The sequence below is a fragment of the Amphiura filiformis genome, chromosome 15, assembly GCF_039555335.1.
Source record: "Amphiura filiformis chromosome 15, Afil_fr2py, whole genome shotgun sequence".
In the NCBI taxonomy this organism is placed as follows: Eukaryota; Metazoa; Echinodermata; class Ophiuroidea; order Amphilepidida; family Amphiuridae; genus Amphiura; species Amphiura filiformis.
In genome coordinates, this window is record NC_092642.1 from 56100252 (window position 1) to 56126735 (window position 26484).

The following is a 26484-nucleotide window of genomic DNA, read 5'->3' on the forward strand; positions in this document are numbered from 1 at the left end:
AACCACCAAAATGTGTATTTTTACCCACCCTATACAATATCATGTCAATAACTCAATTTCAGCCAAAAGTGGATGTAAGGGGTTTTGAAACAAAGCTCTTATAAAGAGCAATGCCATCTGACACCATTCAATTTGGGACAGCACTACCAACATTAAATGTTAAGCTGATGACATCTTGTCTCCCCTTTTTCGATCCTTCCTCTTTGTTCTTTTTATTTATTTTTTTTTCATTCAAATTTCGCCCCTTCTCATTTTTTCGTCGTGCCTATCATTGATGCAGACCTGTATCAGACGGTGTATGTCGGCGTCCCTGCCGTGATTTTGGTGTTGCTAATCACCTCCAATGGCACTACGCCGATGAAAATGTCCTAAAAGCCGCCCAACCATTACTCAACAGTTTGCTTCGATATAGGTCGAATCGCCGAAGGAGCCCAAACGGATGGAAAATCCACGATTGACCTGTTGCTATCCCGTTTACGGTCCATTTTTGATATAGGGAAAATACGTGTCGATGTAAAATACAAAATTGGTCATCCCTGGCTTTAATAAGATCAAAAGGCGTATGTCACCTATATGGTGTTGGTGGTTGGTGATGCCGCGGTCAGTAGGCCTACTGGGGTGGGTGCAGTGGTGTAGCGTGAGTCATCCTATTTTGGGTGGAGGTGGGGGCACCGACCATGATATAGGGGGAACTGGGCCTGATGGGGGAGGGGGCATAAGCCATTTCGGCAATTTGATTTCCTAAATTTTCAAATCGATGGGGGAGGGCATGCATATAAAAAGGTTTGTTACAAAAACGATTCTGTTATAAATGCATCTCTACGCACAGTTTCCACCTCGATACACCCGAGTACACATATATTTCCAAGCACACCGCAGTGGCGTACCGTGGCCGCCCCAACCCGGGGGCTGAAGAAGAAACAATTTTGCCGCCCTTCCTTAACATCCCGAAAAGGTTGACCCAATTTTTTTCACGGTCGTTTGAAAAAGTGAAGAGCAAAAAAAAAAAAAAAAAAAAAAAAAAAAAAAAAGGATTTAAGCGCTAGCGCCCTAAAAGCAACAATTTTTCAAAATTTTATAAGCTTTTTCCATTTTTTGCGCCCTTTTTTATTTGCTAATTCGTTTTACCGCCCCCCTTCGTTTTTGCCGCCCCTATTTTTGCCGCCCTTCTTCTTCCGCCGCCCCTTCGTTTTTGCCGCCCCCTACTTGGACCCCGGGGGGCTGGCGCCCCCAAAGCCCCCCCCCCAAAATACGCGCATGCACCGAGTCTAGCCTCTTCGCAGTCTGTGAATATACTACGGGTTGAGCGCATAGCATCATAAGAGCTGTGTGAAATCTAGTGGAAAATAGGAATCTGTGATTGGTTTTTGTCAAAACCTCAAGTGTTCCCTTCATCCAATCAGAATTTTTTTTTCATATTGAACGAAAGCTACGAGTAACACTTCCCCTAGAACAATTTTTTTCATTAGGTCAACAGATTTTTTTTATAGCAAGGTGAATGTGGTAAGGCCCGTACGCAGGATTTCATTTGGGGGTGCTGATTTTTTAAAAAGTGGATTTTCTTCCCAAAATTTGGACCTTTTTGTCAAAAAAAGCGTAAAAACCTGATTTTTTGAAATGTTGGGACTCTTTGTATACTTTTCCAAATTTGGGGGGGTGCGTCGCACCCTGCACTCCGCCCCCCCTGCGTACGGGCCTGAATGTGGTAGGCCTAAAATTAATGATCTGTTGAAAACGACTTATCCAAGCACTTTTTTGACCAAAATGTAGCAGTATAGGGGCCATGCAGCCAAAAGTGCTCTATTCAACGGTTTCATGGGACAGATGTTTCAAATGGACGAATCATATATCAAAATGTTTTGGTTTTCTTTTTAAAGATTTTTTTTAAACTTAATTTTGAATTAAGATGTCATTCAAAAGTACACTGCATAAAATTGTGGTTGATTTGCACAATTGAAGTACAAATATCAATATTATTGTTTTATACCTAAACAAATGCGAGTATCGAATCCAGTGACTTTTCTTCCAAATTTGTCACAGATTTGCTACGGCAAAAAACCCATAAAAAAATGAATTTGCTGTTTCAGCTGACATGACGCGCTAAGAAAAATGAACGCGCGTGTGGGCTTTGAGACATAACATTTTTTTAAGCCTAACTCCAATGAGTTATTAGCTCAAAATGACCATATGAAATTATTCAGTTAATAGCATATATTTTTGGTTTCTTTTTTAGGACATGAAGAGGGGGATCAAAAACATTTTAGACCATAAAAGGCGGCGGAGTCAAAACAAAATCCATCCTTTTTAGGGTATCTAGAAAATTTTGATGTCGGAGGTTTCAACTTTTCTACCCCCCCCCACACACACACACACACCCACACACACAAATATGAACACGCCCTAATATCGAAATGCAATGGATTTTAAGTTTAACGGATTCTAAAAGTTATAAAAGGAAACCCCTATTTAAAAGGACCACACCATGGACCAAACTCTCGGTACATCAAACTGACGGTAACATTACTGTATGCGTGACAACTCAAAATACGCATGCGTTAGATTGAATGCGTGTTTTGTCATACGCGCGTGATTGCTGTTCGCGTATTTGTCTTGACGCGTTTGTATCACAGTTACCCACTTTCATTGTGCGCACAAGATAAAATAAACAAAGGCACATTTCCGCACTATTTTGTCGTAGGTTGCGAAACACTGAGCTATTTTTGTCAGAGAAAAGAGAGATTTAGTAAAAGTTGTGAAAATGCGTGATCAAATCATTGTATACAGCGAACCGGAACAGGTAAGTCAAAGTTGCAGACCAGAATAAAAATCTAACAGTTTTATTATTAGGGAAAAAGATATTAATGACAAAGCGAGATAATGTTGACAGTGTTTCCCATATTGGATGTGCCAACATAATAACTCTGCATACAATATTATGTTTTGTTACTTATTATTTTTAGATCATCTTGGGAGGCAGATTTTGGGCACGTACATTTGTTTTGGGTATAATTATTTTTTCAGTTCATTTAATACGGTTAATACATTTATATGGTTTGTGATATTTACGGATTCGCTTATAGGGTAAAAACTAAACAACCCAGCCCCCCCCAACTCAACACAAAAGTTGACAACCATGAGAGTTACCAAATCTTTCAATCTTTGCAATGATTTTTCATCAAATTTACCCCCCTTTTTCATGCAAAATCGAAGACAAAATTTGCCCCAAAACAACCCCTTTTTTGTTGTAAATTATAAAATAAAACATGATAGGGCCTATTATTCAGTGACAATATTTCATTCTTAGAGCCATAAATTTTCCATAAAATGCTAGCTTTTACTGTCAGATACATGTATGTCCCTTTTTCGACCGAACAAGTGAGGTAAAGCATATGGCATTGGAATGTACTACCGCCGGCGCCAATGCGGTCGTGCTACGGTTCGGTCCTTTGATGTGTGTGTATGACCGTTCCGACCGCCATTTATTCAAAATCTCGGATTTTTGCGAAACTACAGCACCTAAAGTCTTGATTTTTGCAGGGTATCTTAGTTTACTAAAGTACATTACAATTGTGTAAATTTTATACAATATTGAGGGCGTCCTCAATTTAACACAATATTGAGGGCATCCTCCTCAGCAAAAGTCATAGACATGTATACCACTAGTTCGTCTGGGGCAAAAGTTACATGACTTTCAAATGTAAGACCGAGTTGGGTGCCCATTCTGGATGAGATAAATAAATTTAGGTCACTGTATGTTTTATGAAAATAAGATCTCGAATTCATCTAACATGCACACAAACAAGTCTCTGGTCCAGATATTATAGAATAAACTTTAAATGTACGTCTTGAATTCAAAAACAACCTCATATTCTACAAAGGTCAAAGTTTAGCATGATATTGTTCAAGTTGGCCTGTTGAAGTATACAATTGCATTGAGACGATTCTGCCAAACCATCACACATAATGCGTTGTAAATATTGACTACATTAACTTTTTGAATTACATTTATTCACAATATTCATCTCTTTTTTTTCCTTTTACATATGCTGTTACCATGGTTACAGAAGTGTTTCCCACGCTTGAGGTTAGTATTTGAATTCGTTTGAAATTTGAAATCAACATTTATATTAGAAATACAACTTATTAACATTTAGAGCGAGGTACATTTTTGCTGTAACTTTCTATGGTCCGCTCCAATGGGATGAAATTTCTTTAAAAACAAAAGCTTTGTACGATCTGGTTCAAATATACGATCTAATTTCGACTTTGTTTTGTTTTCATGCATTACAGGAGGTTCTTAACGACAGTAACTATGATATGCTTGCACAAAGGCAGCTATGAGTTACCCAACCAAAAGGTCACCCCATCGGGGTTTAATTATGAGGAAGTTAAAGTATGCTCCTGCCACAGGCCACGTTGTACAAATCTGCCTGATCTGGTGAGTACAATCACGGTAGTAATATAGTTCATCAATGCACGTAAGTTGCTGATAGCTAGAATGCCCATATATCAGTAGAAGATAGCTTCTTCATCAATGCCAATATAATAGCTACTTCATCAATGCACAAATCAGTATTAGATAGCTACTTCATCAATGCCCATATCAGAAGTAGATAGCTACTTCATCAATGCCCATATCAGTAGTTAGCTACTTCATCAATGCCCATATCAGTAGTAGATAGCTACTTCATCAATGTCCATATCAGTAGTAGATAGCTACTTCATCAATGCCCATATCAGTAGTAGATAGCTACTTCATCAATGTCCATATCAGTAGTAGATAGCTACTTCATCAATGCACATATCAGTAGTAGATAGCTACTTCATCAATGTCCATATAAGTAGTAGATAGTTACTTCATCAATGCACATATCAGTAGTAGATAGTTACTTCATCAATGCCCATATCAGAAGTAGATAGCTACTTCATCAATGCCCATAATCGATAGTAGATAGTTACTTCATCAATGCCCATTATATCAGTGGTAGATACCCAGCAAACACAAAAACGTTTTAAAAACGTTTTGCATAAGTTATATTTTGGCTTTTGGTTTAGGTAAAAACGTTTTAATAACATTAAAATGTCGGGTTATATAAAGGTCATGATAACGTTTTAAAACGTTTTGTATGAAAACACACTACAACAATATTTTTAATGTTTTCAAAAAATGTTATTGTAAACTATTTTTGCAAACATTTTTGCCAAATATTGTGTTAATACTTAAATAACGTTATGTTAAAATATTTGAACCCAGCAAGCACAGAAATGTTCTTAAAATGTTTTATTCAAAACCTTTTAATAACATTTAAATGTCGGGTTGTATAAAGGTCATGAAAACATTTTTAAAACGTTATTGAAAATATTTTGGGCAAACGTTTTTCGCAAAATATTTTTTCAACCCCAAAATAACATTTTGTTTAGAATGTTTTGTATCAAGTTTTCAAGAATGTATTTGGAATGTTATTAAGACGTTTTTATACCCTTTATTTAACCCGACATTTAAACATTTTTTTGTAAAACATTTTTGTTTGCTGAGCAGTAGATTATCAAAAATGTTTTTAAGGTTATGAAAACGTTTTATACTCTTAATATACCCTTTATATAACCCGACATTTAAACGTTTTCTGACAACCTTTTATAACCTTTTGCGAATGATGTCGAAAACGTTTTGTGTTTGCTGGGTAGCTACTTCATCAATGCTCATATCAGTGGTATATAGCTACATCATCAATGCACATATCAGTAGTAGATAGCTACTTCATCAATGCACATATCAGTATACACATATTGAATGTTTATGAGTACAATGGTAAGAATGTTTTCTTGAGCGCGCAGAGTGCAGATATCCATGGTAGATAGCCACTCCATCAATACCCATAATCGGTAGTAGATAATTACTTCTTCAATGCACATAGTAGATAGTTATATACTTCATCAATGCCCATATCAGAAGTAGATAGCTACTTCATCAATGCCCATATCAGTAGTAGATAGCTGTGTAATTGTGTGAAATTATAATTTTTAGATCAATTTTAATAGCAAATCTTATAATATGGCTTTGATATCGTTTTTTTCCCTTCCGTTCCGCAGGTGCCGATAAAGGCTAAAAAGAGTGTCTCGTTTTACGAGTACGTCAGAGTACGCCATTTTGAGGTTGAAGACACGAAAGAAGAAGCTTTGCTGAAATGGAAGATTATGTCGATAGTTTATGATGAAGAAATTGATGATTATAATTATGAAGAGGATGAAGAAATGAAGGAACTACTTGATGAAATCAACAATTGGTAGTGATCTGCCGGGATGACTGATAGAGAAAACTTCAGTAAAAAGAAACTATACCGACACAGAAAGACAGAAATCATCAGGACCAGGGGGTGTTCACCATGCAGAATGTGTATATATTTCCGTCACAAATTTCAATAAAATAATTGTTAATCTTTTAAATTATTTATGTGATATTACTGATGTTTTATTTTAATTATTGCTAGTAAAGTGTTATGGATAATTAAAATATTCTACAGGGTGGTCCAAAAAAGAACTTGACACAATTTGAAAGCTTAATATCTCAGAGTATAGAGCAGCCATTCCCAATTATGTTACATATTCTAAATATATATTTTTCTAAGAATATGTGGTGAAATGTTAGAGGAAAAGAAGCTACATTAACAAAATGCCAGTAGTTTTACGTTAGAGGATCAAAAATCACTTTGTCCAAACGTAATTCAATGGGATTAAATGCTAGCTGTATAAACGCACAACAGCCTCTTCTGACAATACAGGTACCTTGCTGACACACCCCAGCAAACACAAAATGTTCATAAAACCTTTATTCAAAACGTTTTTATACCGTTTAAATGTCGGGTTATATAGGCCTAAAGGTCATGATTACGTTTTTAAAATGTTATTGTAAAATATTTTGGGCAAACGATTTTTCCAAATATTTGGTCAACAGGTAAAAAACAAGTGTTTTGCATTACCTTGATACAACCCGATATTTAAACGTTTCCTAGTATAAAACATTCTGTGTTTGCTGGGACGTTGCTATCTACTAAAGATAGCTTTACAACTGGCATCTGGATATCTACTGAATGAAGATAGCTTATGCTGGTACCATGATATCTACTAAAGATATCTTATACAGGCACCTTGCTATCTTCTGAAGATAGCTACATACGTTATACAGCTTGCACCTTGTTATCTACTGAAGATAGCTTGCAGTCCCACCATGCTATCTTTTAAAGATAGCTTATACAGGCACGCGGCTATCTACTGAAGATAGCTTCTACAGCTGGTACCTTGATATCTCCTTGAAGATATCTTGTACAGGCACCTTGCTGTCTACTGAAGATTAAATTTTACATCGCAGGTAGGTCAAACTATAGGAGATGAGAAGTATACTTTCTTGTGGTTTTAAACCAAAATTGACCAACTTGTATGCAAGCCACATATCATAGGGAGGTACCAAGGGGAGGGGCAAAGGTACACTGCTATTAAACTTTTGAGATAAAAATTACAGGACTTTTAGGCTTTGACTTAACATACACTTTGTCGGCATAAACATTGAGGGACTCTTTTTATTTCTTCCGAGGTAACAGAGTTTATGTCTTCCATGGGGTGTAAGGATTTTAGACCAATAGCATTCTTTATAAGTCAAATTAATGGACGTTTCAACCTTTACTTTAATTATATAAGTGCTCTTTGCTCGACTAAAATTAAAGTCAAATATTGTTTTCAATTAGTCAGAAAAATACTGATCAAATAATGACAATTAAAGACTCTCAAACTCTTTTTCCTTCTCAACATTGTTGGTGAGACATTTAATAGGCAAGCTGGTCTACTGTTATTCAACATGACACCTTTGGAGGTGCACGGGTAATATAGTTACACAATTATCAAATCACACTCATACCCATTTCCATTTCATGGGTAAATATTTGTTTTCTTTAAATATTATGCCCAGATAGTTTGATTCCATTGAACATCTGTGTCCGACTTGGTGTCCTTTCAAACATCTTGTCTTGCTAATAACTAGTTTTGAAAACAGGTATATTCATAAAATTCTCACATCAGTCTTATTTCATCCTGGAAAGGGCTATTCCAGTTAAAATCCACACTCCCCCTGTGGAAGATTTTGGAAATATCATCCACAGGGGAGTATGAATTTCAAATGGAATGGGTGCATTAGGCAGTTCCATACTCCCTCACTGAGGAAGAGTGAGTTTCAAATGGAGCTGCTAATGTGTTAATTCCATTTGAAATTCATACTCCCCATGTGGAAGATATTTCCAAAATCTTCCACAGGGGGAGTATGAATTTCAAATGGAATGGGTGCATTAGGCAGGTCCATACTCCATCTGAGAAAAATTCAACCTGAATCTTCTCCAGAGGAGAGTGAGTTTCAAATGGAGCTGCTGTGTTAATTCCATTTGAAATTCATACTCCCCTGTGGAAGATATTTCCAAAATTGTTCACAGGGGGTAGTGTGGATTTTAAAACGGAATAGCCCTATTTGCAATATTTTAATTTTACATACTGCAAAGTATTTTTTCGTATTTTTTGTACAGTTGGGTCCATTTCAACTCACTCTGTAAAAACATAATAATGATATGACAATTATTCATGCCTTCCGTTACTTGTGATTTGACTAACACTTCATTTGATAAAAGCGTAACTATATTAACCTCATACCGCACTCCAAAGTCTCATATTTCCATTACACTCTGTGATTGTATAGCACATAAAGACACCGTGTACTGATGGTTTCTAGGTATTCATAATAATACCCAATAGTGTATACCTATCAATAATATATCACAGTGTATACATGTAGTATTGCATGCTTTTTCATTGAACAAAAAAAAAATATATAACGTAACAATGATGGTAAACATAATAAAACACATAACAAAAAAATAACAAACTTTCTGCCTGTTTATATTTCACAAACCCCTGAATATCTGTACAATGGGGAAAATATCATCACAGGCATACAGAAATACATACACCAACATGTGTGTATATTTTTGGTATACTAAATAAATAAAATAAAATTTCAAAACAGTCCAAACACACAGATCTGTGCTAAGGACATATTAACAAAGAACATTTTTTTGTTTTCCGTTTTTTTCCTATCTTTCTGCATGACAAAAAATACAGATATTAAATATATACAAAGTCAGATATGAATACAATATTTCAAAATAGTCCTTACTTTCATATGAATTTAAACTATAGATTTCATCATAACCATTCAGTTGTCGTATGTTCTACAGGCATCATTTTTTAATTTTTGCGTTTGTTGCAATAATATCAATTACAATACTATAATACATCAGTGAAAAAAGTTACGCAAAAATATAGAAAAAATGCGAGGCTATTGCTAGATCTTCATGTTCTATACATGTGTTATATACTTTGGCATATACATACCTTATGTATAGCTTTCATAGCCCAAATTGCAGTTACCATTTTTACATATAGCAACCAATGCTTTGCAAAGACTTACTGTCAATTATTTTAAAAAAAATTCTTGCTACACTACCCCTACCCTCAGAATTTGCTGTCCCTTTGCATGGCCACTTAACTTGCTTGCACTGCAGGCACCCGTTTACTCAATACAAAACATGTACATGGAAAACATGACATCTTACAATAATTGGAAAAAAAATACAAACATTTCAGAGCATGGTCTAAACATAACTATATCCCTACAAATTTAGCTGAAATTCCAACTGAAATATTTCATTTGGTAAGAGCATTACCAACAACTTTTCATCAAAATCATTTCAAAATTTTGTTTATCTACGGACTATAATTCTCCTACAGAGATGGTGTGAATTTCAAATGATGTTACCTGAATGGGTGATTCCATATGAATTCTACACCCTCTGTGTGGGAGATTACGGTCATGTCTCCCACAGGGGGTGTATGGATTTCAACTGGAATAGCCCTCGTGAAAGAATGTCGTAAAAAGGATAATTTATTTAGCTAAACAAATGACTGTTTGCGTGACTATTACGATGTTGGTATCAACGAGATAACTCTTACTATAGCAATATACTCCACACTGCTAACAGAAATACAACCTACGAAAGACAAATCAATCATATCAATCTTCTTGGCTCTTATATTCACCCACAAATGCGACGCTATTTTGCAGCAATACATTTTCACATACATTATGCACTCGGGGGCGCTCACATATTTGTAGTTATACAATACTTGCAAAGATATCTCCCTATTATACATAGTTCATATGGTGTAATACTTATTTGATAATAATGCCTTTGATTGTGAAAGATACAGTACACGACATAGTGGGAATCATTTCTGTTGAGTGCAATTTTGTGCCTTAACAAAATTTAACTTTGTTACACAACCCCCACCTTCATAGTATGCTGTCCCCAGACTTATTAGAAGTATGACTTGTTTTGCCATTGCTGTATCCACACATTTGTGTCCAACTAGGAAGTACCTTATGAAACAATCTACATGTGGTTCTTATAAAACACGGTACTCAAAACGTTTAACTTTGTTTGTCATTAATTTGACATTTTTTACAAAGCATGTCTGCAATCTGACAAAAAGTGCATTTCCCATTCTCCATTGGGCTATATTTCAATTTAAATACACACATACACTCTCTGTGGAAGACATGACCGTAATGTTCCACACACGGGGTGCAAATTTCAAATGGGGTTACCTGAATGGGTGACTGCATTTGAAATCTACACCCCGTGTTTGGGAGATCAAGGTCATGGTCATGACGCAGCATGTAGGTGTAGGGATTTCAACAGGAATAGACAACGGTTTTCTGCTGCAAGTTTCCCTTCCCCATTTGAAACTGGAATTGAGATGGCATCTTCCAAAGGGGGCATGTGGATTTTAAATGGAATATCCTAATGCACACCATGTCAAACTACGTACAGGCCTTAATACTACAGATTTTGTTTGTGCGATTAGTATGAGCACTACCTGCCGATCTAACATTGCCTCTGATTGGTCAATTACATGATATTTTCATTTTAATCACCAATCAGAATGGATCACCAATCAGAATTGAAAACAATTCACCTCAATTTTTTTGTGTGGTGAAATTATTCTAACAATGTTGCTAATTGGTCCAATTGATAAACTTCTTTTTGGCCAATCAGCAGGTAGTTCTCATGGGTTAACATTTCACACCTGAAGTACCTACCGTATTGCTGAGGCTAATATGTAGTAAACAAAATTTAAAAAAATACTGAGTACTTGAGAAAGAAGTGGCATAAGCTCTTCCACTAGCTATTCATACACCCCTGTGGAAAACATGACCGTAGTCTACCACACAGGGACTGTGAATTTCAAATGGTGTTACCTGAATGGGTGACTCCATTTGAAATCTACACCCTGTGTGAGAGATTAAGGCCATGTCTCCCACAGGGGGTATATGGATTTCAACTGGGAGAGCCCAATCTGTACTTTAGTGTACTGAGCTGGGTCGTAAGCATAGCCTTGTAATACCGACACACATACAAGCGTTTTACAACATGTGTAACAAACGGACCAACAGTTACCAATTAACATTACCCCAGTCCCAGAACAATGCCAAATATGGAAAGTATGACCTTTGAACTTGACTGCACAGTAGTATGTGGTGATCACTGACGAGAGAGATATAGACGGCGTACAACCAGTCAAAGCCCCAGTGCATTGTATGACGCGAGTTCTCGCATATTCATGAGGGCCGTGTCTAACAACCACGCCAGCGTTACGTGCCTTCACGTATACGTGATAGACCGTCAAAATATGCCGGAATTGCGTAGTGGTCTCGCCCGTCGCATTTCATGGAACAATCGGCCCTCATTATCCGGCGATGCTGAGACTTTGACTGATTGCACGCGGTCTGTATCTCTCTCATCTGTGATGATGATCTACTGTACATGTCAACAAATCACATTTCTTACAGAATTGCAATTGTCAATATCCCTGCGTCTTCAATATTCAACATCAGATGTTCTTGAAATGCCCATAATTTATAGTTTATGAATCTATATAACATTAATCTATAAATACGATAGCTCCTATGTTGCATTTTGATGTGGTGGTCTTGTCCATAATCACTGGAAACTGATGGGTACCAATCATTTTGATACAGCATGTACTCTTGGATTTGGATAGGGCTTTAGAATTTGGATCATACCCATTTGGAATTTAACCCACAAGAAAGTTAACTCCCACAGTGAAGGATATGGCCCCAGCAGGCATGGGACTACGCATTTATGAAAAAGTCTGGAAAAGCGCGTAAAATTGGACAAAAACACCTGAAAATGGGCTGAAAATAAATAAAACTGTGGGAATTTTGACATCAAAAAAGACTGGTTCCAGTATTTCCACTGGAAAATCCCATGCCTGCCCCAGGTATTGGGCACATGTACTAGACACATGTGAAGACCAAATTGACCACATGAGAGATAATGTGATTATATCTTGTGCATTTTCCTATGATTATGAAATACTCATGTTCCGTAATTTTGCATTCTGCTGGACTGCATATCAGTTGATCCTTTGGCCGCCTCCTTAACCCCATGAGAACTACCTGCCGATTGGCCAAAATGAATATTGTGTCCAATCTTGAACCAATCAAGGAGGGTATTAATAAGATCATTGGCAAATGCAAGTTTGACCATAAATAGTTTAAAGCCTAGTCACAATTGGCCAATTGAAATGAGCATTTCAAGTTATCAACCAATCAGAAATGCTGTTAGATAACCAGTAAAAAATAAAAAAATAAATAAAAACGGTGGCTCAGTGGTTACGGCCTTGGACTCATAATCCGAGAGCTTGCTCGACGTGCGTGGGTTCGATTCCCGTCCCACCACCGTGTTGCGCCTTTGGGCAAGGCGCTTTGCCTCGCTTGCCTCACCCCACCCAGGTGCAATGGGAAGCTGTTAGGGGTAGTCCCAGTCGTTGTACTGATGGACCCTGCGCCACTTGTAGGCTGCAAACGTGGTTCCGACATATTCTAATAACGGCGGAATAAATGTAAAGCGCTTTGAGGCTGTTTACGGCATAAAGCGCTATATAAATATCTACATTTATTTAACCAGTAGTGTCCAGGGGGTTAAGAAAGTACACATTCTCTAGATAATTGTTTTTAAGCTTTTTAAACAAGCTCTATTTCTGTCATAGTGAAAATTTCATCAGCAAATTATTTTTTGTTCACCATATTTATTCTTGATTTCATCTATTAAATAATATAAGTTCACTTTAAAATTACAACAATTATTAACACTGGCCTTCCTTTCATCGATAAATACTAGTCCAGTTAATTCTTTATACATAACAGTTTATTCATTTCGTTAATTTCATTGATTAAAAAAATTAATTTCTTGATCATTTTCACTCCAGTATTTCATATTGGCAGAGCACACACCTCAATGGGCTATTCCATTAAAAAAAAACACCCTTGAAGATTTTGGACCACATTTTAAGTATTTGCTATCCACAGATCCAACACTTTTCATCCAAAAACAGTGGAAAAGGTGTGAAAATAAATTTTAAATTTCAAACCAAATTTCCCAAATAGGGGCCAAAAATTGTCCTGGATTTCATTTTTCCCCACCTGAATTCAGTTATTACAATTGAAATGCATACACCCCCTATTGAAGACACAACCTTAATGCCCATACTGGGGTGTAGAATTCAAATGGAGTCACCCATTCTGGTAACTCCATTTGAAATTCACACTCCCTGTGTGAGAGATAAAGGTCACATATTCCATAAGGGGGCGAATAGCCCATTTTCAACAAAACTTCCAGTTTCAACTGGAAGTGAGATGAGATACAGCAGTGTGATCTTCCACAGCAGGGGTGTGGATTTCTAACGGAATAGCCATCTACCAAAAACAAACTACAATGTAAAATTCTGACTTGGACCCAAAGCACATCAACCAATGCATACAAATTGTGTTACAAAATTATTAGGAAAAAACTGAGTCAAATTAGTAGTAGTATATTGCCTATCGAGGGCTATGGTAGTAAAAAGATGCACCCATTTATTATTGCACATCTGTGTATTGATTCAAAGATTATATCACCCATAAATGAGAACCACAAAATGATAAATGTTCACAGCCCTAATTTGGTAAAAGGGTGTATCTCATACACACTACAGACCATTCGCAACCAAAGTGCCTGTGTTTTGTATACTGTAAATTCTCGCATATTCATGAGGGCCAATTGTTCCATCGTGCCTGGTCTAACAATCACGCCAGCGTTGCGTGCCTTCACATATACGCGACAGCTTTGCGTGTCTTCGCGTTTACACGAAAGACCATAAAAATATGCGGTATGTGTGTAGCAGTTTCGCCTGTTGCCTTCCATGACACAATCGGCCCTCATTATCGGGTGATGCTGAGACTTTGACTGTTTGGATTGTTATCTCTTTCGTCCATGAATAGAAGATACACTCTGTAGTGTGGCAAAGCTATGTTCCCAAAGCAAATTAATATCAGCATGATATACCGATTTTCAGGCGACGAAAAAAAAGAAACTCTGTTCTACGGGTGGACGGACCTTTCAAGTCGGGTCGTTCGGTCGGCCTTTTTTTCCTTTTTTCTTTTTGAAATGACAAAAAAACCACCAAAATCTGTAAATAATTTGCAATTTGAGAAAATTTAAAAATTTTTTTCGAAATTTGGGTCGTTATTCATTTGTACAGGAAAATTTTTTCCCCAATTTGTTCAAAATCTGGGTCGGTCAGGCCCATAGAACAGGGTTTTCTTTTTTTTCGTGGCCTTATGGGAAAATATTTGCTGGTTCAATCATCAGTGGTCTAAAGTGGAAATTAATCAAACTGAAATAAATACCTCAACCTGAAACCATCACATATTAGGGATGTCTCCAAAACCAAACCACCTGTCGACCTCTGGCACCCTGGCAGAAACAGCCATTGGGACTGGTTTGTATTGTTCGGAACAAAAAAAAAACACAGTTGAACGGCCGGCTCTGCCAGGATGCAGGTAGACAACTGGTGGTTGGGTCTTTGAAATCATCCCTTGCGTAAACACCATCATTGACCTTTCGTCGTTGACTTGATGGAATTCCACCTTGTCAAAGACATGTTTCGGTTGCAACATTGTTTTTGTTTTCCTGTGATTAATAAGCAAGGTTAGTGCAATAGCTGCCTTATAGACATTTCACAATTTCTGCATTTCTATATTGTACACATCTCAAAATATACACCAGGAAGCTATTGCAGATGGGAGCTTTTTGCACTAAGCCCTCAAAATGCGACTTCTGGTTGACAAGAATATTATTTCATGGTAGGCTAATAAGCTCTTAAATCATCACTAAATATTTGCACTATACAGCACCAAAGTTCACTCTGCTCTGACACCCTATCTTGTCCACTTCATTAGCTAGTGAGTTGGGTGATAGCTTTGATAAACCAAACATACACATGCTGACTTATGCTGGTTTCATACTTTCTGCCGCTTGCCGCTGAGCGGCGTGACGCTTCATCATGCCGCTTGCACTTGTCTGCAAGCGGAGCGGCACACCGCTGAGCGGCAGCGGCGTGACTCTGAAAGCCACTCTTGCCGCTCAGCACCGCTCCAAAATCGTATTTTGTTCTCCTACGTCAGAGCGGCACCGCTCCGAGTTGACTTGAATTCAACTCCCAGGGGTGCTGCCGCCGCGGCAAAGCGGTGGGGTGATCGATATATCGGCTTGCCGCTGGTCACCGCTAGCGTTTTTGGTGCGATTGCGCAGTGAAGTAAAATCACCTTCAGAGCGGCAAAGCGGCAAGCGGCAGGAAAGTATGAAACCAGCTTTAAAGCTTTCATGGGTTAGTCCATTTGAAATCCCCCTGTGGAAGAGTGAACTAAATTCTTCAACAGAGGGAGTGTGAGTTTAAAATAGAATAGACAATTGGATAACATCTGCTTGAAATACTCACTCCAATTGTGGAAGATATGCTGGGGGAGTATGAGTTTCAAAATAATTAACTGTAGCCAATTCCATTTGAAAAACATACTCCCTCTGCAGACTTTTCTTAAATCTTCAACAGGGGTATGATAGCTTTTAAATGGAATAGCTAACCTTTTATACAATATTTTCAAACCTGATTTTTTGGTCTAGCTTACACATGTTTCCAATCATTTATGCGAGAGATAACAGAATTGAAATTGGACAGAAATCGTTCATCATGGCTTTAGGGGCTGTGCAATAATTATGAGCCCTGGGGGAGGGTAAAATGGGGGGGGGGGCAAGAAATTTTTGGCGAGCCAAAAAAGGGGGGGGGGCAAGCAATTTTTGGCAAGCTGAGAGGGGGGGGCAAGCGATTTTTGGCACACATTCATGGGGCGCCTTTTTAATAAAACGCTCTAAAAAGGCTTAGGAAAACAGTACGGAAACGCTTAAATATGCAAATTTTCCTGCTCGCTGCGCTCGCAACATGTATATAGACCATTTAAGGTTTGTAAATTGGGATCCCAAAAATTTGGCATGTACAAGGGGGGGGGCATAGATTTCTTCCCGGGCCGAGCGGCGAGGGGGGGGCAAGCGATTTTTGGCAGGCCGAGAGGGGGGCAAGCGATTTTTGGCGAGCCGTTTGAAATTTTACCCCGGGGGCTCATAATTATTGCACAGCCCTTAAGTCATGCACATCAAATATTGATAATCAACCAACGGAGACAAGCTTTTCCATTATGTAATTGGGCTATTCCATTTAAAATCCACACTACCCCTGTGGAAGATTTTGGGAATATCTTCTACAGGGGGAGTATGAATTTCAAATGGAATGAACATATTAGGCAGCTCCATTTGAAACTCCCCCTCCGTCTGTTGAAGATTCAGGTTGAATTTTTCTCAGAGGGTGTATGAAATTCAAATGGAGCTGCCTAATGGGTTCCTTCCATTTGAAATTCATACTCCCCCTGTGAAAGATATTTCCAAAATCTTCCACAGGGGTAGTGTGGATTTTAAATTGAATAGCGCATTGCATACCTACTGGCGCCAAAACTGTTTATGTCAAGACGAAAACTTCATGTAGCATGAGCACCTGAATAAAACCAGAATATATAGAGATGAGGTGACAGCAATAGGCACTTCCAGTTGAAATCCATACACCCCGTATGGAAGACATGACCTAAATCTCCCACACAGGGAGAGTTACCCAAATCTGTGATTCCATTTAAAATCTACACACCCCTGTGGGAGATTAAGGATGTGTCTTCCATAGGGGTGTATGGAATTTAATAGCCCAATGTTTAAACCAGGGGTGACCAACCTGCGGTCCTCTCGATGTCCAGTGCTGTCTGCAAAGCCTCTTTTTACAAAAAATAATAACATTATAAATATATAAAACAAAATTTAGCAATAACATTGTATGCGGCTCGTTAAACTGTCTGAAATTTGCAATGTGACCCTCTGGTCCAAAATGGTTGGCTACCCCAGGTTTAAACAAAGCAACTGGTCTATTGATATGCTTGAAAGAACAGCATATGACCATTTCATTGCCTAATATCTGATTTTTTTTTAGAATCAGTCCTCAACAAAACATGGATGTGTGCACTTAATGATGGGCAAAAGACAACTGCAGACCGACTGCGGAAGTGTGATGCCAATTTGATGTCACTTTAACTGCTGGAACCAATCCATTTAAAATCCACACTCCCCCTGTGGAAGATTTAGCTGAAGTCTTCCACAGAGGGAGTATGGGTTTCAGATAGAATAGACAATTGGGAAACTGCCTGTTTGAAATACTCACTCCAGTTGTGGAAGATATACACAATGCCATATACAGGGGGAGTATGGGTTTCAAAATGAGTAACCCTAGCCAATTCCATTTGAAAAACATACTCCCTCTGTGGAAGGCTTTTCTTACATCTTCTACAGGTATACAGATTTCAAATGGAACAGCCCTATAAACATATCACCTTGCAATATTCTTCAGCTAGATTACTAACAATTTCATATTTTGCTGCAATTTTATTTTTTATATTTTTATCATAAGTGGTTTATAATAATTTTAATTCATATCATTTTAAATATCTATATTGTAACACTTTGGTGTACTCTGTTTGACCCCTCGGCTAAACTGACACACACAGACATTTCATAAATAAAATTTGGTGTGCATTATGCAGATTTTCTTAATTAAGTACAGTTTGGCTTCCATACACACTTGTATTATTACGTCAGCAAAATTACGAGGGCAAATTGAAATAAAATAGTTGCCCTATTGGTGGTTCCCAATTCAATTTCTGACTGGGAAAGCTGATTCTACAGAGACAAATACAACAGACAATATGCGGAACCCTGAATAAATAAGGTCATTTTATAAAGTTATTCTATTCCTATTAAAAGATGCTCTTTCATTTATAAACATGTCACAAATAGTGATTACTCCCCTTTACTCAGAGATAATAACTCAAAATCTATGCATCAAATTTCAAAACTAAAATAGCAAAGAAATCAAATTTTGTTCAGTATAATAGCAGTGTTGCCAAAACTTTTCAGCACCAAGGCGCGTTACATTGGTTCGCCAGGCTACAGTAAAGGAGTCTCAAGTAGCCCAATTTTTAAGCGATCAATACTGGATATCTGGGCAGATTGACCCGAATTTAGAATGCAAATCACCCAATAGGGCGGAAAAGCACTTGACTTCAAAACTTACATAAAGTACATAAAGTGGCACATTCTTTTGAGTAACGGCAAGTGATTGACAAGGAGCCCAATTGTGCGCCTAAGGTATTTTCTTGCAAATGCTGGTCCAGTGCCTGGTCATTGGATTGTTCCAGTTGAAATCCATACACCCCTCTATTTGAAACTGACACCCCCTGTGTGGGATATTAAGATCATGTCTTCCATAAGGGGTGTATGGATTTCAACTGGAATAGCCCATTTTTGAGAACGTAATGGTACATTGGGTTGAGTAGCTTTTCAGCACTATTTTTGAATCTGCTTTTTTTTCATTCAAAGGTTCACCACGGCAACCCATTTTGAGCTGCCCAGACTTAATGATGTATCAAAATTTGCACAACAAAACTGGGTTTATTTTTGCTATTTCAAATTTAAATTTGATACATTGATTTAGCGTTATTAATGGGGTGGGGTGTAATTACAGTTTATGATGTGCTTGTAATAAAATCATTTATATAAACTGTGTATTGTAACTGGTGATTAATACTGTTTTATTCATCTATTTCAATGGCCTCTCCAAATCCTATTCATCCACACACATATATATGTGAAGTGTTAAATAAAAAAAGTACTTCATGTTGGCAGAGCTGATTTATAATGATAGGTGCCAAATTACCTTGCAAAATATTTGGTTTTCACTTTTTTCATTGAATCTTGAAAAAGGAGCTTCAATTTCAATTTTACGCTTCTTCCTTCACTCATTAACAGCGTATAAACAGAACCACTCCTTGCTCATGGTGCATAGATGCATCGATGGCACAACCCAATGGCTGCCATCTTGGATAAGCGAGTGAAGGAAATCATATAGATGAGTTGACCTGAATGTTTATCAACAAAGGCAAGGGACTGGTATATTGATATGCTTGAGCAAACTGCATACAGCCACTACACTGTTCAATATTGTGATGTGGCGGGGGGGGAAGGAACACTGGGAATTGTGATGATTTGTACGCATACTGCTAGCCAATGACGTTAGAAGTCAACTAATCTGTACTACGATTACTTCATAAGCATTTCAAATGATTATACCTCATTTCTCATAAATAAGATTTTAAATTCACCATACATCCAAGATGGCCGCATCTCATGCACACAAGGTGTCAAATTGTGCTCGTTTTTCATTCTACCAAATAATCCCAACCCCATGGGCACTAAGAAGTACTTTGATTGGTTACAAAGATGGGTATATCACGTATTGAGCCAATCAGAGATATGTTAAATGACGAGTATTAGGCTTAAAATTGAAGAGATCTAAAAGCTTTATTCTGATTGGTTACTTAGATGATTAAATCATGAAATTAACCAATCAGGGGCTCTGTACGAAAATCAATACTCTGATTTGTGTCCAACATAACTATGACGTACACTTTCATTTAACACACCACATTGTATAATTTTTGCCGCTTTTAAAGCTCATGAATGTTTCAATTTCAAGGCAAGGAATCACATGTCTTAATAGGATAACAATTGGAAAAGGATTTAAGTTATAACTGACCATGTCTACTTGTTTATCAATACACACAAGTTCATTAGTGAACACGTATCTTTCAAGTTGCAATTCTAGGCATGAGTAGACTATTCCACTTGAAATACATACACCCCCTATGGAAGACATGACCAGAATCGTCCACACAGGGAGTGTGAATTACAAATGAGGTTACCTGATTGGGTGGCTTCATTTGAAACCTACATCTACGTGTGTGGGAGATTAAGGTTATGTCTTCCATAGGTGGTGTATGGATTTCAACTGGGATAGTCAATTCTGAAGAATTCTGGTATGTGTCCTAACGTATCACAACCTTTTGTGTAAGAGAATAGGGCCTTGGGGTTAACATGTATACCAATACTGAATGTTTATGAGCACAATGGTAATAATATTTTCACAAGATGCAATATGGACTGTTCCGTTCATCAGAGCCCAGCTGAGATGAAAGGAACAGTTCATATTTCACCAGCTGAAAATATGATTTCCAATTTTAACAAACACAGACAATCAATATTTGTTTTATATAAGCGAGTGGATTACTACTTTTGCTTCCCTGGGACATCCGAAGTGACACCCGGCTGGACAACCAATCACCTGCATCATAAGATAAGCCTACAACAACACAGTGGGGACCAAAGATAATTTGCAAAAATGATATCATACCAGTAAAATTCCATAAAAAGATTAATTTGATTCTTACAATTTGAGACAAAATTTTACACTTAGATACAAGAGATACACAGACAGACACACAAACAGACAGACAGAGAAAACTAAATATAAATATAGAATGGAAGGGTTATTTAATGACAAGTACAAATGTCTCAAGAAATTCATTTGATTATCAATTAAATATAAGAATTGACAAACATAGTATTTCGAGAAAACTTTATAATTTAAAAAATAGGAATTTATGGTCCCCCTATATGGACAAATTAATAGACCCACTGTTAAAGCTCATATCAAACTTTTCATTTTTAAAATGGAGGTTGATATTTATTTACACAGCTCTGGCCCAATAGAATCCAATTTGAATTAACCCCATGGGGACTCCAGGCCAAATTACCAGCCTCTGAGAACAATTGTGATTGGCTACAAAGAGGCCTATATCATATAATGAGCCAATCAGAGATAAGAAAGACCCAGAAAAAGCTTACAAGTGAGAAGCGATCTAAAAGCTCTCTTTTCATTGGTTACTCAGATGATGACATCATGTAATTAACCAATTAGGGGTAGTGTAGTATAAAGGCAGTAGCCCCCATGGGGTAAAGCACCTTAGAAATATTTGGGCAAGGTATTTTGTTCCTTTAACATAGGTTTCGTCCCCTTTGTTCACCCCCCCCCCCCCCGTCTCAAATTGATTTTGAATTTTTCCATATTTATTATGAATTTTGAATTTCGGCCATGTCAATCCTGAAAGTTGCCACAGAAATTACAGAAGAATATTAAATAGCACCTTCAAAAGAGTGTAAGCATCTTGTCACATGTTGTTGGTGATTAACCACTTGTACATATATCTAATCAAAGAATTTGAGGCTAAACAAAAGAACCAAATGTGAAATGCATTAATTTATATTTTTAAACATAAGCAATGAAGAATCAGGCGGCCTATATGCTTCACCCTAGCAGGGAGTAAGACAATACGAGACACAAATAATATAATGCGGAAATAAACAATGCAAGATCAAGAAATGTAACTTTTCAGGTCACAATTTATCCTAAAATATGCCTCAAAGATAACATATTGATGGTCAAGTCAATTATAAAATAGGTTTAATAGAAATATTTTCAGCAAAATGTTTTGCCTAAATTTGTTTTTGCATGAAAATAACCATTTTTACTGGAGTTTTCAACAACAAAAATCAAAAAGCTTAACAATTTCTCACAAAAACAACAAAAAAGCCGAAATGCTCACTGCCTACGAGAAACAAACTATTTTTATAGCCCGATCATCAAGCTATTCAAGTTGATATCGATACATCAATTATGGAAGACATGACCTTAAATCTCCACACAAGAAGTGTGAATTTCAAAGGGGGTTACCTGAATGGGTGACTCCATTTGAAAATCACACCCCCTGTGTGGGAGATTAAGGTCATGTCTTCCATAAGGAGTGTATGGATTTCAACTGGAATAGCACATTATCTCATAATTATGTAAGCTAAGCAACTTTTTAAGGTTCCCATAAACTGACAATGTTGGGCAGGAAAAACCTATGTGTCATTGGCCCCTGATCATGTTTGAAGCAAATCCTCTTATGCACTCTGTTGGCAGTTTTGTTTTAAACATGTTCAGGGCAAAAAACACCAAAAGTTTTTCCAGCCCAATAACGAATGTGTTCTTTTATTTGCTATTAATGCATTAAATTAACTAGTTAATTAAAAATTGATTTGTAATTGACAAATGTCATGAAAGAAGATGTGTACACATGCCAGGATCATATATCTATGTTAGCATCTAACATAATAAATCTCCCTCACACAACTGAAGGAAATAACACCCTCGGAGATTGTCAGAATCCATGCCCCAGATTGCAACTTGAAGACAACTGATGTTCAATAAAACATTTTTGATCACACAAAATAAATAATTATATAATATAATTAATTCAAAGAGTTGCTAGATAGGAAAGACTCTAGGAGTCCGACGTAACACGGTTTTAAGAACAAACGGTATCAGTTGGCTCTTTTTCATATAAGTAAACATTTCATGAATAAATAGCACCCACATCTACACGCACGCACGCACTCACTTTCAGATGGCACTAGAGAAGGGTTATCATTCTCATCTATACTGCCAAAGTCCCGCCATTCGCCATTAGTATTAACAGTTCCAAAAAGAACCGATACCACTGTATATGGATATATAAGCTATTTATAAGTCTATCTATACAATAGTTCCTATGAAATGGCGTACGAGTGAACTTTGGCAGTGAGAATGATGAAGTCATAGTCAGTGCTGTAGCTGCAGCTCCCGCCTCGTGTCGTCGTTCGAACTGAGCACAACTTGTGATTGTTCCGTTAACCCTTGCGTCGTCTGTAACCTGATTGGCTGCCCCTGATGGTGATGTTGCTGCTGTAGTGTCAGCGCGATTGCTTGCGGTAGCACCGTCTGAGGAGGGGGCGGTGTGCCTTTGCTACCCTGTTCCGTCGTGGCGGTGGTTACAGTCAGAGCACCTTGCATGACGGCGGCGGCGGCAGCGCTGCCCGTCGGGGCCTGCTGCACTGGAATGCTATTAAAGATCTGGTTTTGAAGGATGGGGACAATCTTGCCTTGAGCGTCTCTCGCCACCAGGTTGGTGAGTAGCTGCTGCGTTGTGAATGGCAGATGGTGGACTTGTGGGGGCGCTGGTGCAGGCGCAACCGGTTGCTGCGCTATCATCTGCTGCTTCCTCTTATGAGAACCAGACCGTGATGTGCCGCCTTTACCTGGGGGTAGGAACAAAGAAATGGGATAAACATCAGGAAAAACATTTGGCAGAGTGTCACAAATCGACGGGTGAGGGCAAGATGGCAGTATCTGCACTAGCTGCCCTATAGACATTTGACAATTTCTACATTCTGTATTGTACACACCCAAAAAAATGACACATGGCAGCTATTGCAGCTGGGACCTGATTGCACTTAGCTCCTCCCCGCAAAGTTTAAGTGACCGCTTATGGGTTCGAATTTCTACCAGCCTAATCATGAAGCTCCTGTGGCCCAGTGGTAAAGGCACAGGTCTCGTAAACCTGAGGTCCTGGGTTCGATTCCCAGGCGGGATCACTTTTTCTACTTGCCTCCTTTATTATTTGTGACGGCGAACCTGGTGAAAAATTATGTTTATTTATATAATTCCCGTCGATCATGCCACTGTTTTTCCATGTTCAGATTAATCCTGAAAACTTACATCCCTGGATTATGTCTTCCATCACTACTTCAAAAGACAGTCCTGTTGGGCTGTTCTAGTTGAAATCCATACACCCTGTATGTTAGACATGACCTTAATCTTCCACACAGGGAGTGTGAATTTGAAATGGGGTTACCTTAATGAGTGACTTCATTTAAAATCTACCCCCTCCATGTGGGAGATTAATTAAGGTTATGTCTTCGACAAGGGGTGTATGAATTTCAACTAGAATAGCCCAAATTCAAGCTTTCCTTTAGCTTACCAGTTTGGCTGACCCCGATAAATGTTTGGTGGCTGACAACGCCGCTACAAGGTGATGCCTCCGCCGACCCCGCACCGCCGGGCGAGGGCGTGCTGTTTCTGCTGGGGCTGATGGCAGTCTGGACGTGGTTGACGGCCACCGCTGTCGGCGTGCTGGAGGGGAATGGTTTGATTGCCACTGTTGGAGATGGAATGATACCGTTGTGCAGTGGTGAGGCAAGTTGAGGGCTGGAGGAACTCTGCAATACAATCAATAGAAGAGTTAATATCGTCACTGGGCGGGAAAAACCACGTATGTACTTTTTGCCCTTGAACATGGATAAAGCATTGTAGGTGTAGACTTTATATTGAATGGTTTGCTTCATCCATGTTCAAAGGCCAAAAGTACATGCAGGAAACACCTCATAATTACTTTTGGCCCTTGAACATGGATAAAGCCTTGTAGGTGTAGACTTTATATTGAATGGTTTGCTTCATCCATGTTCAGGGGCAAAAAGTACATATGAGGTTTTCCCCGCCCAGTGACGATATGCAATATATCCAATGGCTGTCTTGTGAATGTATGTTTTGTATTTCTGTTGAAATTCTAGGTCATAACAAGCTTTGACTCAAGTTTGGTTGCAATAGGGTTTTAATCGTTCATGTGAGACCAAATATTTGATGCAAAACCTTAACATACAGCCATACATACTGCAGAATTATAAATTAGGACTGGCAAGTGCCTCCTGAATATTCTTCCGGCCGACACAATAAGTAAATGGATGCTTGGATGCTAATGTTTCAAGTTCAAACACTAAAAAAAACATTTTTGCAACCAACTGACCCAACTCTCAATATTGTTTTCTGCACAAGCAAACTTTCACCATTTTCCTAGCCTTATATAGGGAACAACCCATAAGATTGATGAGTCCTCAAATGAAATTAGTTTTGAGAAAATTGGCTTAAACATTAAACACCCCCCTCCATCAAAACTGGTTTAATTTATAGGATATCATTGATCTTTTTGTTTGTTCTCATAGAGAACCCTTATGAGGGGGCTATTCCAGTTGAAATCCATACATCCATCATGGAAGACATGACCTCATATCTTCCACCACACAGGGATGTGAATTTCAAATAGGGTAACCTGAATGGGTGACTCTATTTGAAATCTACACCTCCTGTGTGGAAGATTTCTGTCACATCTTTCATACGGAATGTATGGGTTTCAACTGGAATACCCCAATGCTACTTACAGGTCTAAGCATCGGACTAGCTACACTGCTGGCAACAGGGCTCGGTGCTGGCTGTGCTAAGATCACCCCCGTACTGGCAATGCCGACATTCCCGCCACCGCTGCTACTAGTGTTATCCTGAGTAAAATTATCCACCATTATTGGGTGTGGTGCAACAGTCACTGTGTGGGCCAATGCCCCGCTAGTATTTCCACCTGAATGTTTCCGGGATTTGGATTTCGAGGCCGCCCCGGCACTTGCCGGCCGCGACTTGATGTTCATTTTGCCATCGTGTTGCAGTGCAAGAGGTCCCAGATTGCTTAATAATACTGGTGTAGTTCCCATTGCGGTATTCAGAATCGGCACGGTGATCGTGCCGGAGGTTGGGTGCGTTACTATTGTCCCGGTGGTGCCACCGTTTACGCTTGCTTCGACGCTGGTCACGACAAATTGCAAGTTCTTCAGGAGGTTGGCGTCGGTGATGTTGCCGCTGGCATCTATACCGACGATACCCCTCCCAACTAAATCAGCTGCCTGCAGTCCGCTATTGGTCACAAACGAATAGGTTGCATTCGACATTGGAGCAGAGCTTATTGTCACTACAGGATTGGCACTGGAAACTGATAACACACCCTGCATCATTGCAGCACTGCTTACATTGGTCCGATTCTGAGCTCCTCCTTTGCCTCCGCCGCTCCCGCTTTTCTTGCGAGATTTTGAGGTTTTGGGCTGCGTGGTATTTCCAGAAGATTTGGCAGTCCTGTTAGCACCAGCCTGTTTGGCAGAGGATTTCTTATTACCAGTCGATTGTCCTTTGCTCACACTGTTATGTACCACTGAGGAGGAAGTTTTGCCGCGGATGCTTTGCCCGGTGTTACTCTGCCGGATGCAGCTCCTGAGGCGGCCGCAGGCATGACCCGAGCGGCGCCGGCGGTCAACGTGACCGTGG

The 26484-nt window shown here is 38.6% G+C and overlaps 2 protein-coding genes and 1 non-coding gene across 4 annotated transcripts in view; 2 read left to right on the forward strand and 1 right to left on the reverse strand.

Moving 5' to 3' along the window:
* The window catches only part of LOC140171855 (uncharacterized), a 384363-nt gene extending 376660 nt beyond the window's left edge, over positions 1-7703 (forward strand). The window contains exons 2-4 of one of the 2 annotated variants that reach the window (XM_072195183.1): positions 4065-4084; positions 4291-4438; positions 6091-7701. In XM_072195183.1, the coding sequence (XP_072051284.1) occupies positions 4065-4084; positions 4291-4438; positions 6091-6288 (366 nt within the window). In that variant the 3' untranslated portion in view covers positions 6289-7701. Of the gene's footprint in view, positions 1-4064; positions 4085-4290; positions 4439-6090 lie in introns of both variants that reach the window. The other variant, XM_072195184.1, reaches the window with a different exon arrangement.
* An 11041-nt stretch (positions 7704-18744) lies between these two features.
* LOC140171056 (uncharacterized) overlaps positions 18745-26484 on the reverse strand; it is a 55639-nt gene continuing 47899 nt past the window's right edge. The window contains 3 exon segments of the mRNA XM_072194232.1: positions 18745-23600; positions 24323-24560; positions 25557-26484. Of these exon segments, the coding sequence (XP_072050333.1) occupies positions 23125-23600; positions 24323-24560; positions 25557-26484 (1642 nt within the window). The 3' untranslated portion in view covers positions 18745-23124.
* On the forward strand, positions 23863-23936 carry Trnat-cgu (transfer RNA threonine (anticodon CGU)). Its single transcript has one exon. It is a non-coding gene; the product is annotated as a tRNA-Thr (tRNA).